Source organism: Egretta garzetta, unplaced genomic scaffold (genome assembly GCF_000687185.1).
Source record: "Egretta garzetta isolate BGI_Z169 unplaced genomic scaffold, ASM68718v1 scaffold917, whole genome shotgun sequence".
NCBI classification, from domain to species: domain Eukaryota; kingdom Metazoa; phylum Chordata; class Aves; order Pelecaniformes; family Ardeidae; genus Egretta; species Egretta garzetta.
In genome coordinates, this window is record NW_009260171.1 from 442379 (window position 1) to 457498 (window position 15120).

Here is a 15120-nt window from a genome sequence, read left to right on the forward strand (position 1 = left end):
AAACTCTACCTTGTTGTGACAATAAGCAATATGAAAAATATCTCCATATGTAAAAATAAGAATTACATTGGTCATCTATTTAACAAGATACTACCCCCCACACACAAACTTAAAGCGCTAAGTAGCTTAATCTCATCTAAAGGCTTGCCTATGTGTGCAAGGATTACAAAACTTAGCCTTGAGCTATTAAGTTTTTAAGAAACAGTTTTTTAAAAAAGAGAAAAATGATGGCATTAATCATTCTTTACTTTTATGTTTGTATTACATAGAACAAAGAATCTATATTAATACTAAAAGAAAATACGTACATAATATCCCCATTTAACATTGCCACACCAATTAACAAGAAAGTGCCAGCTCTAAAAAAAGTTTGGGTTTTGTGTCCACAGTGATGATGAATCCACTGGTCAAATTGTACCATTTGTATACTCTGTTTAAATCCATTAGAGTAAGCTTGCATTAGCTTAAGATAACATTATTTTAGGGGTAAATGAGGCACATGATCTGAAATCTCAATCTCACTCTGCCACATTCAGTTATTTTTCTGACTAGAATTGCAGCTTAAGAACATGTTGCAGCTATGCCTCCAACCATATTTAGCACCTGTTCTTCTTTCTAGCAACAAAAATCTAAGAAAATAGATGTGTATATTTTCTTTTGTATGCAAAACTTACTCAAATGTAATTGATAGTGTGACAATCTGAATCACTTTCTGCAGTCATTTAATAGCAAATTTACAATGGCTTTTAGTTCCAGTGATAGTCCTAACTAAAAAGTTCCAATGAGAAAAGCAGCTACAAACTGTATTTCCAATAGAAATTTTTTAATTTGTTCCTCCTCTAATGGAGTTGCTAGATTACCTACCGTTTACAACTGGTCTTCCACTTTGATAGCCCATTTTTCTTCAGAATATTTGGAGAAAACATGGTCATTCTACAGGAAAGAACACAGACTCTCCTATATGAAGCATTAGATGTTGCATGAGGGAAATAGTTTATTTCAAATAAAAAAAATCCCACTTCCTTCTTATTACTTATGTCTACTAGTAACATCAGTAAGTAAGATAATGTACACATTGATGACCAGATAACTTTCTAATGATTGAATGCTCAAGTTTGCAACTAAATTTTGCTTTCTGCACGTTCTTTTTTGGATCATGCATTCTGAATGTCAAAATCCATTCATATAAAGTTCTCAGACATTTCTTTCTGCAAGCTGAAGAAACAAGAAGAGTTTAATCATATGGAAGCGACAGGATGCTTAATATAGATTTTGAAAGGAAGTTGAACGCTGACCAGAAACTGAAAATTTGGTTCTACAACATATTTTTTAAATTGTTTGATAAAATCATAGATGTATTTCACGCGTGCTTAATTTCACAGTCATGAGACTACATGGCTCTATTATGTGACAAAATATCACACACCAATGAAACAGACAAAATAGTACTGTATCTACTCACTGTGGTGCTGCTGTATAACCTGATGACTTAATTTTATTATGGAAAACTAATGGCTGATCTTTCACCATGCTTTTCACTCCTATAGCAAAATAATTTAATTTTCATGAAAATGTTTTTTTAACATTGTATTTCTACAGTTAAGGTAGATACATAGTTAAGCTAGCACAGTACAAATATTTGATGTCTCCTTATTTTACAAAACACATTTATGACCAATCACTCTAAAATGATTACTGAGAAAAGGAAAGAAATATGAACTCTCTTCCAATAATATCCATGAATAGGAACTTCTTTAAATTTTGAATTAACAAGAATATTGTTCTGAGGAAATTTTTTCATCATTCATTCACAAATGTGTTTTGCAGTTGCCTATTTTATGCTTAGACTTTATATGCACTAGCTATAATATAGTCACACCTGATATTTGGAAGATGGAATGTATCTAAAGATCATTAACAAACTGGCTGGTGAGTACACATAAATGTTTGGGTTTTCATGTGGCTTAAGCCATTAATAATGTCTGTATTCACACTGCTGTACTGAGAAACCTGAAGGTTAGTCTCCAGCCCAAAACTAAATATTAGCATTTCACATCAGCAGAAACAAGCTAATGAAATAAATGGTGTAAAGGATGAAATCTTGTTGGTGTTCCCAGGGAAAAACTTCAGGGGCATTGGGAGTGATCACATGGGCACATTTACCTATGCTGAAGATAGAAGCTCCTTCAACTCCCATCAGCTATCCTTTCTCTTTATGTAGTGATGAGACAGAAAAGGGTTCTTCCTGGGAAGCTCCCAGTACCACTTGCCATAGGAGGCCATAGGATTTCCTTAGATCACCTAATCTGTCTGAGTGTGAGGTGTCAGCAAGAGTAGTACAGGCATCAGTGCTGGGTGTCCGAAGCAGCCTGGAATTCTAGCTAAATGCATTCTCAGAATATCACACAACACTAAAAATATAACCTTTGACATTCCAAGAGGTCCAACAAGGAAATCCATAGAGTAAAAATAGATTATTTCTACATGTCTACACCCCACGGTATTTTTATATCTTTCCTAAAGAAAACGTGATGATGAAGAAATTATTTTGTAGGCATATTTTGCACTTTGCTTTACTATTGCTAAGCAAAGAAACTACAACTGCTTCAGCAGTAAGCGGAAGTCAGACCTTTTTTGTTTTAAACGGTAGGATGTTGAGGCAAAAATTAACTTCCTAAACTTGCAGGTACTCACAAAAGACTATTCAGGACAATAAAATTAATCAAAACAGGTAACCAAAGTTAAGAAGTGGCAAATTATACAGAAAAATATATGGCATGCTATAGAAAAAGAAATAATTATAAAAAATGTAAACATTCTACACTCTTTAACTCTTTTAAAATTCACTGAAAGTTCCCAGAGGATTCATTTTAAAAGAAGAAAAATACTATGTTACCATCATTTTCACTACAAAAACATATGTAGGCTATGAAATACTACTAGAAGTATAAGATTTTCCTACTAAAATAAAAATATCATGCAATATGTATTTAAAACAGAAATTGATATATTGATTGTATTAAGTACCAGCCAGTTGCAAGTCAGTTACTATTATGAAAAATATAACATAATTATTTCATTTCAAGTTGGTTTACACTTACTAAGTGTTTTAGTAGAAGGTTCTTTCATGGTTTTCTTTAAAACTTTACACAATGGAGAATTTGTCAATAAAGAACACCTAAGTTATAAAACCAAGAACAAAAATCAATCAATACAATGGACAAAAGCATCAAATTAGGAAAAGGTGTCAAAACTTCTTTTTAGCTATTTTGTATCACACATATATACACACATGCAGACAGTGAGATTTCCATAAATACACATCAGGCATAGTGGATTGGTTATCAGCCCAGATACCCAGCAGCACAGACAAGCCTTGTACCTGAGAAGATTCACAGACTATTGCATTTACATGATAAATCCCATTTCCGTGAAAATTAACATTACTGTATCATCTTCAGTGTATATTGTAGGGGGGGGGTTATCAGTGTTTTCCTGGAAATCATTTACAGGCACATAAAGGACAAGAAAACAGTAGTCAGCATGGATTCACCAAGGGCAAGTCATGCTTGATCCACGTGCTAAACTTCTATGATAAAATGACTGACTTGGTAGATAACAGGGAGAGAAGTGGATATTGTCTACTGTGACTTCAGTAAGGCTTTTGACACTGTCTCCCATAAGATCCTCATGTAGAAGCTGATGAAGTATGGGCTGGATAAGCACACAGTGAGCTGGACTGAAAACCAGCTGAACAGCCAGGCCCAGACAGTGATGATCAGTGGCACATGATCTACCTGGAGGACAGTAACTAGTGGAGTACCCCAGGCATCAATACTGGGTCCAGTTCCATTCAACATCTGCATTAATAACCTGGATGAAGGAGCAGAGTGTACCTTCACCATGTTTGCTGATGACACAAAGCTGAGAGGGAGTGTCTGATACACCAGAAGGTTGTGCTGCCATCCAGACATCCACAGGCTGAAGAAATGGGCTGACAGCAACCTCATGAAGTTCAACAAAGGGAAGGGCAAAGTCCTGCACCTGGGAAGGAACAACCCTATGCACCAGTATATGGCTGTAAGGAATACAGAGCCAGGCTCTGTGCCCGGTTCCCAGTGACAGGATAAGAGGCAATGGGCAAAAATTGAAATACAGGAGGTTCTGTCTGAACACCAGGAAACACTTTTTTAGTGTGAGGGTAACTGAGCACTGGCACAGGTTGCCCAGCAAGGTTGTGGTGTCTCCCTCCTTGGAGATATTCAAAAGCCATTTGAACATAGTGCTGGGCAACTGGCACTATATGGCCCTGCCTGCACAGGGCAGTTGGACAAGATGACCTGCAGAGGCATCTTACAACCTCAGCCATTCTGTGATTACATGATTTCTCCCACTCAGTACAACTAAAGCATGTCAGGAAAACAAGAAATATAAAACCATGTCAAAAAATAGCACTGTATAAAACCATCTGTACTTCAGCAACAGGGAAACAAATGCATAATCCACCTCAGAGGAAAAAAACATTTAAAGTTATTCTGTACCTGGCAACAACTGATAGACTATTCTTGTTTCGACACAGAAAATCACTCTGCTGAGTTCTCATCAGTGCAGCAATGTTAACTTCCAACACAGCAATCATATCTTCAAACATTGAGGCAATCAAGCATAAAACCTGCAGCAATTATACCATAAAATAGTAATCCATTTACTTCATAATTTAAGCTCCAGCACTGAAGCATTTATAATGGAAAATGAAATAACTTTGTGTCATTTATGAAAATTAGTCAAAAATATCCATGAGTTTAGTCTTGTAAAGCATTAAAGTGGTTGATGCTGTCCTTCAAAAAGATGCTTATGTTGCTTAAATATGTGTCTTAACGGACATGCATACCTAATAGCCACAGAAATTCCAATACCTTCTACGATAGATATTTCTGCAGTAAGAGTTGTGAGAAAAGAAACACACATGGAAGAAAGATTGATTTCAGAGACATGCTTATGAACTGAATTTAGAACAAAATCCTTCTTTAAAACAAACACTGCTATATTAAATATGTAGAAAGCCCAAGATTGAGCTCAGTTCTGTAGGAAAACTGTAATATCAAAGATGGAGTATACGAACAAGATTGCCTTTCATTTCCTTAAAAGCACTTTTAGTGACTTTCCACAGACATTTTCTCACAACTCAAATAGTTTTCACAGATTTCTTGGAAGGATTCAGAAGCAGTTCATCTTAACATTTGTTTAAGAAACAAGGTGTAACAATGTTCATATCTTTTTTTCCCTTAAAAGAATCTTTCTGTTCCCCTAATGGTCATTCCTGACATTCAAGGTACACACTGAACACTATAAAAAACAATTCATCTTTTGCTTATTAATCACTTTGAACAGTATACAAACTGTGAGAGCTTTAAAACTACCCAGCTATTTAAACTAGTAGATTCCATAAAGAAGAATCAACCCTCTCCAGAGAAACTACTGTGTAATTCACAGCAAGCAAAACAAATGTGTATAATAATCTGTAAATAAAATGCATAACTAATATTTACTGAAAATAACTGGAAATGTAACCATTCATTAAATCAATGTTTACTGCATACCCACCTTTCCATTAACTGCCTTCCTTGCTAATGCACACAATCCGGCAAAACGAATGCTGAGGTCACTGTAATCTTTACCAAAAAGAACATAGTGCTATAAAATTGCATTTGCATTGCAAGAGAAAAAACTATCGCTGAGACAGGAAAAAAAAAAAATTACTTGTACTAATTTGACACCACCATAACCCACTGTCTTCAGTGTATAACTTTCTAGCTTACCCCCACATAGCAAAGTAGGGCTAGAATAACTTTCCTTGTATTTAACACTCATAAACTGCAAAATCGAATAAAAATTCATTGCTAGCCACTCCACTATAGAAATCTAGTGCCACCACATCTTCTGATATGTCATCAATACAAGAAAAACATACAAAACTGAATTAGAAAAGACTTTTAAAAAACCTACTTAGTTTCTACTGTAGTCTGTAATTTCACAAACTAATTCTTATACTATTTATATCAGATAACAAAGGAAAGAATCACATTATGGTGTAGTCAGATATTTTATAATCATACCTCCGAAAGATAAAAAAGCTTCTAATTCAAAGTTTGCCAAATTAATTATTAAAAAGCCAGTAGAGCTTCCTATCCAAAAATAGCTAGTATTCAGGGCAGAAGATCTATTAAAAAAAAGGAGAAAAAATTATCTGAGTATGATAAAGAAGTTTTTCTTACTACCATACAAGACAAAACAATTGTTTTTTAATACTTGTTACCCATTCCCAGTATAACAACAATAATAAACCAGACAAAAAAAATTTAAATTTACAGCATTTTTTAAATCTGTAGCTCAAAGTAAAAAGTTTCAATCAAAATTGGTGAAGTTTTGAAAACTAAGAACAGAACACAATCCTTGATTTTATCTAAGTGCTCATGGCAAGTCTAAAACAGCATAGGAAATACTTTTCTTCAAAAATTACTGTGATTTATAACAGTTGGGAGATGCTCTAAAAGGACTGTATCCACAAAGAATAAATTCAAAGAGGCAAATCCACATATATTCTTACTTTTACCACCTGTAATATGAGCACAAAAAAGCAGTGAAATTTTAAGGTGTGTTTGTACATAGTTAAAGGACAAGAGAAAAAACAGTACAAGCTAAGGGCGGGGAGGGGGAAACCACCAGGCAAGCCTGGAATATCTGTCTCAGTCTGTGCTTAGTGGCAGTAGCATTGCACTTTTAGGTAATGAAATCCAGCCTTTGCAACACTACAGACCAGAACAACTGGTTACAATTTCAGTCAACACCCTCACAGAAGAAAAATGTTATCAAGCATAACTAAAAATGTTTTGATGCCACCATAAATAAAAATTGACATCAACATTTTAATAGATTTTCCAAATAAGAGTGAGTAGACATTGGTTTGATTTGTAAAGTCAGACCAGAAGACTTGAAGTAAGGGTATGGAAAAATATAAAGCAAAAAAACTTGGCAAAAAAAAGGTCACCACAGTGGTTTAATACTTCTTTATAAAGAAAACAAACAAAAAAACCACCCCAAAACAGTCAAATACTTTAAAAAGCAGACTGGGAAAGACAGTTTCAGTTCTGGTTTGTGATACTTTTGTGTGCTCTGCATTTCATTGCATGCAGGAAAAGTGGTAAATCAGGGATTGATCTGTTGTTCAGACAAATCTGAACCACCTGCTAAAACTAACACATGGTAATTTAAAAATTAAACAGAAAAATACTTACAAGTACAAAACTCTAAAAACAAAAGATAGTGGAACTGGATTAATAGTAAGAATTTAATGGTCATGGCTGTTTATAAGCAGAAAAAAACCCTCTAACTGCGATAGCTGAAAGGGTAAATAGTCCTTAGATGTGCAATATCAGGTGGGTATTGGAAAGTGATGTTAATTCAGAAAATTATTTCAATTAACCTATTACTGTGGATCCCTTTCAGGCAACCATGTCCAAACAGGGCATTGGAAAAGAAATGAGATTGAATATCAGAAAAAGTCCAAAAGCATATTACAGAAAACATGCCTTATACATGGTGCAAACTATTCTATCCAGAAGAGTAGAGATAACTTGTTCATGAACTATAATTTACTATGCAAGGAGGGAACTTGATAGTAGCTGGTTCTAGACTATCAGAATAAAAAAAACATACTAAAAGCCAATAACTGTACATGAAAAGAGGGTAATTCAGATTAGAAGTAAAATGGAATGAGTCAGCTGCTGGAAAAACTAGGGACACGGTGGATTCTTCATCACTGGAAAACTAGCCATCTTTAAAGATGTGCTGTAGTTCAAATCAAACCTATAGTTTTGATGAAGACAAAGTTTTGATGATTTGAGAGTGGTATTATGCAAGCAATAAGACTAACTGACTGTAGTAATTAATCTTCTGACAGTCCATTAAAGTATGTCTGAGATGTAAATCTTAAAAATTACCACCTCCTTCCTCTTAATGGTAGTCCTGAAAATGTAGGCATTGTGAAAATAACTTTTAATAATTATTTCAGTTCAACATAAAGACAAAGAAAATGATCCAGGACTGCTGGATATTTTTCTTCTCTGTTTATAAAAAAATTGTTTATATATCTAACCAGAGGATTAACCAGTTATACCTATACAACTCACTACAGGGCAAAGGGTAGAACAAGAGTTTCCTAAAACATGATGTGGCTGAGAAATTTATCCAAATGACAATTACAAATAACAACAAAACCAGGTTGTTTTATAAGACAGTTCTTATGACAGTATCCTGAACAGACCCCCAGGTGCCTGATAATAGGGTTAAACTTCTCTTCAGGAAAGAAATGCAATATAAGGATTAATTTAGGTCTCTCTCCTCTACCTGGACAGCCAATTCCATGGGAAGGTATAAAAACATCATGCTTTGAAATGTCTCACTCTCTGACAGAAGTTGGGCTAGAACAGGTTATGTAGGTCAAAGGTTATTTAAATTTGGAAGGCAAACTGACACAGGCACACAGTGACTGCATCAGACTTATTTCCTTAGGAATACAAACTAAAAATAAATTTGGTTTTTAATTGTAATTGGCTTCTTAATTATTTTTTTAGCGGATCTTCCCTGATCAACTGGTGTCAATAGGTGTTAAAATTGATACTCCCAATGACATCTTAATAAAATTATTTTTCACACTAGAAATCAGGTTTAACTTTGTATCAGTTTGCATATATTATCTGCCTAACAGTAGACTGCAAAAACTTGCGGATAACTAAATACATTCTCTGATTTTCATATTGCATTTTTAAGAAAATAGTAAGTTGCAGTGGAAATAATCCAAGAACCAATAGGATTTCCTAGGAATAGATTCCAGACAAACACTTGGTGGTACTTTAAAGGACTTACATGTTTTCTTCTTTATGGAAACGTACTAAAAAGTCACAGTGTTCAATTAAGAGGATAGGCAATGATGTTTCCACTGATCCTTCTGGTCTCATGTTCTTTGTTTTGCAAAGCTTGGAAGTATTTTGCCCTTCACCTAAGAAAGACGATCAACAATACTAGCTATCAAAAAACACCAAAATAAGGGAAACAGACAGGATTTAAGAGAGAATTAGAAGTAGTAAAGTAGCATGAACTGAGACCACACTCAAGAAGTTTCTATTTTAAAAGATGGATCTATTCTAAGAGCCAGCCCTCTTTAAATACCTTTACTCATTCTTATGTTATCTTTAGTACTGTCTTCTTTCAAATACCTAGAGATAAAAATCCAGAGAGCATACTTAAGGACTGAAAAGTATTTGGGGGAATTTAGGTGCATTCATCTCAAAAAGTGACTCTGAAAGCCGTATTCCATCAACCCTTAAACATGCTGGGCACTTTTCCACTTAGCCTGAAAATTCCCTTGACACTGAAGTTACAACATAATACAAAAACAAGATGGAAAGCCACCTCAGTTTCATCTTCCCAAGGAGTCTCCAATCTGTTATGCAGGCACAGTTCACACCTAGGAACTACTATCACAAAATTCACCACTAGGCATAGACACTGCATCACTCTCTTTCAAACATCCAAAGGTGAAAGTGACATCCATATATTTTCAATAATAACAAGAAATGTAGGAGTCTTTCTCATTAGGTTAGGACCTCAGGATTATTGAGGCTGTACCACTAGGCAGCTAAGAATACAACAGCCACCGAAGTCAGAAAACGAGCAAACAAGGGAAACCAGATCTCCCTTTCCCTAAAGAAAGCTCCCTCTTGCTTCCTTTTAGGAGGACCTCAGCTCACTTCAGCCAGTGTGCAGGTAGCTGAATGCCTCATTTGGGAACGTGGGATCACCTTGCTGAGGTTACCAGTGCAGCCTTTAAAGACTAATAAGTACTCTGTGTTATACCATTGGAAATACCACAGCCAGAGAAATACCATATCATGGAGGGACTGCTATGGATTAAAAAAGAAAAGAAAAGAAAAAAAATTCCTGGAAGCTTCAAAGGTAACTGAGAAATGTAACTCCACTTAGACAATGGATGAATTTTTAGGCACTGATTTTGTTCTCACTGAAGCCTTGGGCAATGAATTCAATAAAAAACATAGTTCACAACATGCAATGTTTTATAAGCAGATACATTGGCCAAGAGTTTATTACAGACATACATGCATAATTCTTTCCAGATATGTCAAATAATTCTTTTCAGAAATGCCAATAACGAACTTCCATATCAACTTCAGTAAGAATTCCATGCCACAGTCTGAGACTCATAACTCTATCACTTACAATAAATTCTCGTGGTATAAAAAGCGCACACTCAGTAGCCAATAACAACTAGAATATGCCATAAACAGCATTCTAGAAGCACTGTGCTACCTGTTTCTTTTCCAGATTTCCAGACTTTATTATAGAATTTCTCCTGCTCTTTCTTTAAGTTGATATGTGCCACGCAACGGTAATTATGATCACTGATTAAACTGAAGATCCAAAGCTGGAAAAAAAAAGAAAAAGCAATTGCAATAACCTTTTGACACTAAACATGAAGCTTACATGAATACAAACTAAAGGGCCAATACTTAAAATGGTTGATGTAACTAATGAATTTTTGTATCTGGAATCTTACCTTGGACCAGAAATTCAGTTATATGCATTTCTAAGATTATCAAAGGATATATTCAATATTAGCAAAAGCAGCCATTATCAATTTGAACTGCACATCTAATTCCCACACATATATGTCTGAAAAAAACTCCCCATAGACTATTTCCCCCGAATTAAAAATCACAGGTAATCTACATGTAATTGCTCGCTGAGTCATGTACATGAATTTCATTTATACCTTTCTCTTTTTAGGCACCACTATAGATAATTCTTTAAATTTCTTCACAATTCACTGAATGGTAACATTAAAGGAAAACAGCTGGAAAAATCTCATGTAAATATATTCTTAACATTAAATTGAAGAGGAGGTGAAATGCATATTCACATTTACCATATTTCGATTAGAATTCCAACATGCTGAAATCATAGTTTCTTCCATTTATTGTCACGTGTTTCATTCCTTGGCCAAAATATGACAATCTTATTTTTCACCTTTTTTCTTTTAAAACAGATATATTTATAGCCTTTCAGTGTACTCCACTTACATAATCACTGATTACGCTCTTAAAAACTTTCTGGGTTTTCAGGAAAAAGTTTTGTAACAGAGGTGTCATATATCATATGTGGCTTATGCTCAAAGCACTAAGTTATGCTTACCAAAATAGCTGTTGTAACAGTTCAAAACACGTATGCAGATTGTGAAGCTTTCTTATAGACAGATACATTAATAATAGTTGACTGTTTTGACATAGAGACTAAGCTTAATGGGTAATTCTTACCTGTCCCTCAGCAGATCCAGTGATAATCTGTTTATTTTCTTCATCAATTAGCAAACTTAGCAAAGGAAATGCTGCTTCAAAAAAGATAAAATCATTCCCAGAGTAGACACAAATCAGATATTTAATTAAAATACGTGATTCAAAATTGAATCCTCCTATTCACAAAGGTGAAAAAAAAAACCCTTACTGCAGTTCTTAGGCTTGCACAGTGCTTTATGAGGTGTAGCCTTTGTGTTGCTAAGGGCTTCCGATTTGCAGGTCTGTGGCCTGCCTTTCACCCAAGCTGCCATGGCAGGGGTTTTCTGCAGCCTTTCACCCAAGCTGCCATGGCAGGGGTTTTCAGAGCCCCTGTGGCAGTAGTTTTCCCTTGTTGTTCCTGTGCTATTATTCTCATGGCCTTGCACCTGCAAACCCTGATATTGCAATTAGGGCAGGTTTTCAAGGGAAGCAATTGCCACAGGCAGCCAGCAGGGAATAACCTGTTCTTCCTCTCCTTTCCTGCCATGTGGTTTTGGCTTTTAGTCATCATGAAATTATCCAATAATATGAATGCACAAAGTTTAACAACCAATCTCCATGCATCTCATGCCCCCAAAGTGTGCTTCAATCACCACTAACACTGTCACCACAAGTGGGAGCAACCAACAGGGAGCTTGAGAAGGTCCTGTTGAAAAATACATGGTTCCTGTAGGAAAAGTGCTATTGGAGCAAGGGTTCCGTGCTGCAATGGAGACAATGCTTGCCCTCTTCCTCTTCTCTCCTTTTGCTCTCATCTTTCCACAAAAGTAGCTTTCACCTCTAAAGTTAATATATGTCATCAGCTACAGACACTGGTAATAAATCTACATATGGTCTACTTAAAGTAGTTCCTTCCATGTCATACACAAAACTTGAAAGAAAACAAGCACATAGTACTCAGACAGTGGAACTATATTTACACAAAAAAAAAAAAAAGAAAGAGCTTTTTTGCATATCTCTGTAAATGGCAACAGCTACATGCACACCCTGTACAAAAAGAGCTGTTTATGAAAGTACACTAAAACTATCTACCCAGAAGTACACTTTAAAGGGAAATATATTTACTACTGGCTTTAAAGGAGAATAAGTTTACTACTACCTAATCTACTAGAACTGTTTTCACTAAATCAACTAAGTACTTCTATAATAATAGAAGTATAGAATAGAATATATAGAATATATAATAATATATTATTTTTTAGAGAGAGAGGACTTTTTTGTTGTGAAAAAGCATATATAAAAAAGAAAACTTACCTGTTAATACTCCTGACTGATAAATTAACTGGCCGGAAGAATAGTCCCACACCTTTAGGAAAAAAAAAAAAAAGTAAAGATAGGCACCTACTTAGATCTTTAAGGAAAACACAAACTTCAACGGCCATCGTGTGGTGAAAACAGAGAAATGCAGCCATTGAAAATGATGCAATATGGTAGATTCTTTTCAGCACTTTTTTCCAACTACCTAGGGCTTTGTTTAATTGATACTAAATTATTGAAAATACTTGCAAAATATTTTCATTCGATTGTCATTTTAGCCCCAACATTTATCAAAGTTAAAAAAAACCCGGAACAACTAATTCATTAGCATTTTTTATAATTTATCCAATCTTCATTAAATTAATATGAAGAATATAGATCTTTTCCTTCAATCATTTTTACCTTGATTTAATTTATTAGATTAACATAAACTAAATAAGAAACAATCAATCAGAAAGTCAGGATTACTAATATTTCCTAAAATTCCAATTCAATCTTTGAATTTTTTTGTCCAAGACCAGGACAAAAATCAAAATCACATTTTCTCCAGAACAAAGAGTTACATAAAAATTAAATTAAAAAAAAAATCAATCTTTGATATAGCAAACTTTAATTTTTGTAGAACCAAATGTTTGGCTATGTTTAGAATCATATAGAGAACAATCAGTAGTAGACTAAGCTGCATCTAATCAAGGTACCCACCCCAGTATCTCCTGGAAGATACACCTGGGTTCACTCAGGCTCCTCGTTCCCCCTTCCTGTCTAAAATGTCTTCAATTGTCATCATGTACAGCAGCAGCAATCCATAGTGTCATCATATAAAAAGTTGTCTTGCAAAAAATCTTACCAGTATGCAGTAACCCAGCCATTGCATGCAATAACCCAAAATAATATTCCCGAAAAGGAAAATTCCAGTCAACGTCAACAGACTCAAAATGAAATGCTTTCATTCAGTTCAGCATACTGAAACACTTCAGTTACAGCCAAACTGATAAAAATATTTTATTTCCATTGGCCAGATTATAATAATCACCAAAGTTAACACTTCACTCTAGAAAGTTTTGAATATATAAAACCTGCATTGTTATTTTTAAAACGAGTAATTAATTTTTACAGTAATTTCCCAAGCAACTCTAAAAACAATGTCCTGATCTCTATAAAGTCAAACATGCTTTTTGCTTAATCTTCAGGAAATAATTGAAGTTTACATATTCACTAAATTATGGTTTTTTAAAGTGCAGCTCTACAATTTCCTTGCCTTAAAGGTTCTGTCTTCTGACACTGATATAAGCATACTTTTCTCCCATGTGCAAAACTCAGCAGCAGTCACTGGAGCCAGGTGGCCATCCAATTCAGCTAGTATAGCTTCATCCTGTGATTAGTCAAGTCAAAATAAAAACAGATTAGGTTTCAAACTAAAAATGACAATCAGTTAAATGTTTTAATAATTAATAACTGTTGGTAAAAATTGTCAGATTTTAATTCAAAATATTATTCCAATAAGATTTTTCGTATTGAAACTGCAGCTCTGTATATCATCCTGCTGGCAAAACCACTACACATTTAATTCTTCAGAATGAATGATATGGGAGTAATTTTTCAGATGTCCTCAGAATGTTTTCTTCTTCTAAGTTATTGAGATAGTTTCACTTCAACTTTTTTAATCTAGTCTTCTATCCGGTATATGATGCATTATCAAGCATTATTTCATACTTATTTTTACCATACAATAAAAATTAATGCTTTTTCTTCATTATTCTGACTTTTACGTATCATGGTTTTATTTGAAAGCAAATAAAGAAATATCAGCACCATGGCTACAAAGAATGGTATCTCACCTTTGCACTTAACATGTAGATCCGATTTCCAGCACATACTGCCACTTGTCGATCATCTGGACTAAATCTTACATGAAGCACCATTCCCAAAAGAGTTCCTATAACAATTCCTTGAGGTGTTAGCCCTGCAGTAATTTTATTGTTAGTGAGAGTCAGTGAAACATAAAACTCTGGTGCAGTGAGATTCTTAAAAGCTTTGCACAGCAGTTATCTAACCACAGAGCTATCCTGGTTTCTATCAGGAAGATGTACAGAACAACCCATAGTTTAATTATACCAGGCTCTTGGAAAGCAAAACACAGAACTATGCACCAGAAGGATTCTTCCATCTGCCTTGTTGCCTAGACATGATCTGATACTCTTTGAGATACTAATAGTGAGTGTGCCCATCAAATCATACTTCCACTGAAGACTGCCAGGGGCGGGATTTTTGGAGTAGGGTGATGTGCCATGTTCATTTTGGGGGCAAGAAATCCTGACTGAAGCCCAGCAAAACAGGGGTTTGAAAAATGCTTCTTCCAGGAGAATATCCCAGCCACTCAGCCATCAGGCAAAGGGGATTTCCCTTCTCTTGGTTTTAATTATTCTGTGGGAAAGGCCTGAAAGAGGAAGTACAC

General features: G+C 34.9%; 1 protein-coding gene across 1 annotated transcript in view; it reads right to left on the reverse strand.

Moving 5' to 3' along the window:
- Positions 1-14628, reverse strand: part of WDR27 (WD repeat domain 27) — a gene marked incomplete at its 5' end in the record, with an annotated part of 227428 nt that extends 212800 nt beyond the window's left edge. The window contains 12 exons of the mRNA XM_035897130.1: positions 865-933; positions 1463-1541; positions 3102-3178; positions 4542-4672; positions 5605-5672; positions 6117-6220; positions 8926-9058; positions 10387-10501; positions 11391-11464; positions 12663-12714; positions 13924-14037; positions 14504-14628. Coding sequence (XP_035753023.1) covers positions 865-933; positions 1463-1541; positions 3102-3178; positions 4542-4672; positions 5605-5672; positions 6117-6220; positions 8926-9058; positions 10387-10501; positions 11391-11464; positions 12663-12714; positions 13924-14037; positions 14504-14628 — 1141 coding nt within the window. The remainder of the gene's footprint in view (positions 1-864; positions 934-1462; positions 1542-3101; positions 3179-4541; positions 4673-5604; positions 5673-6116; positions 6221-8925; positions 9059-10386; positions 10502-11390; positions 11465-12662; positions 12715-13923; positions 14038-14503) is intronic.
- Positions 14629-15120: the final 492 nt, after the last annotated feature.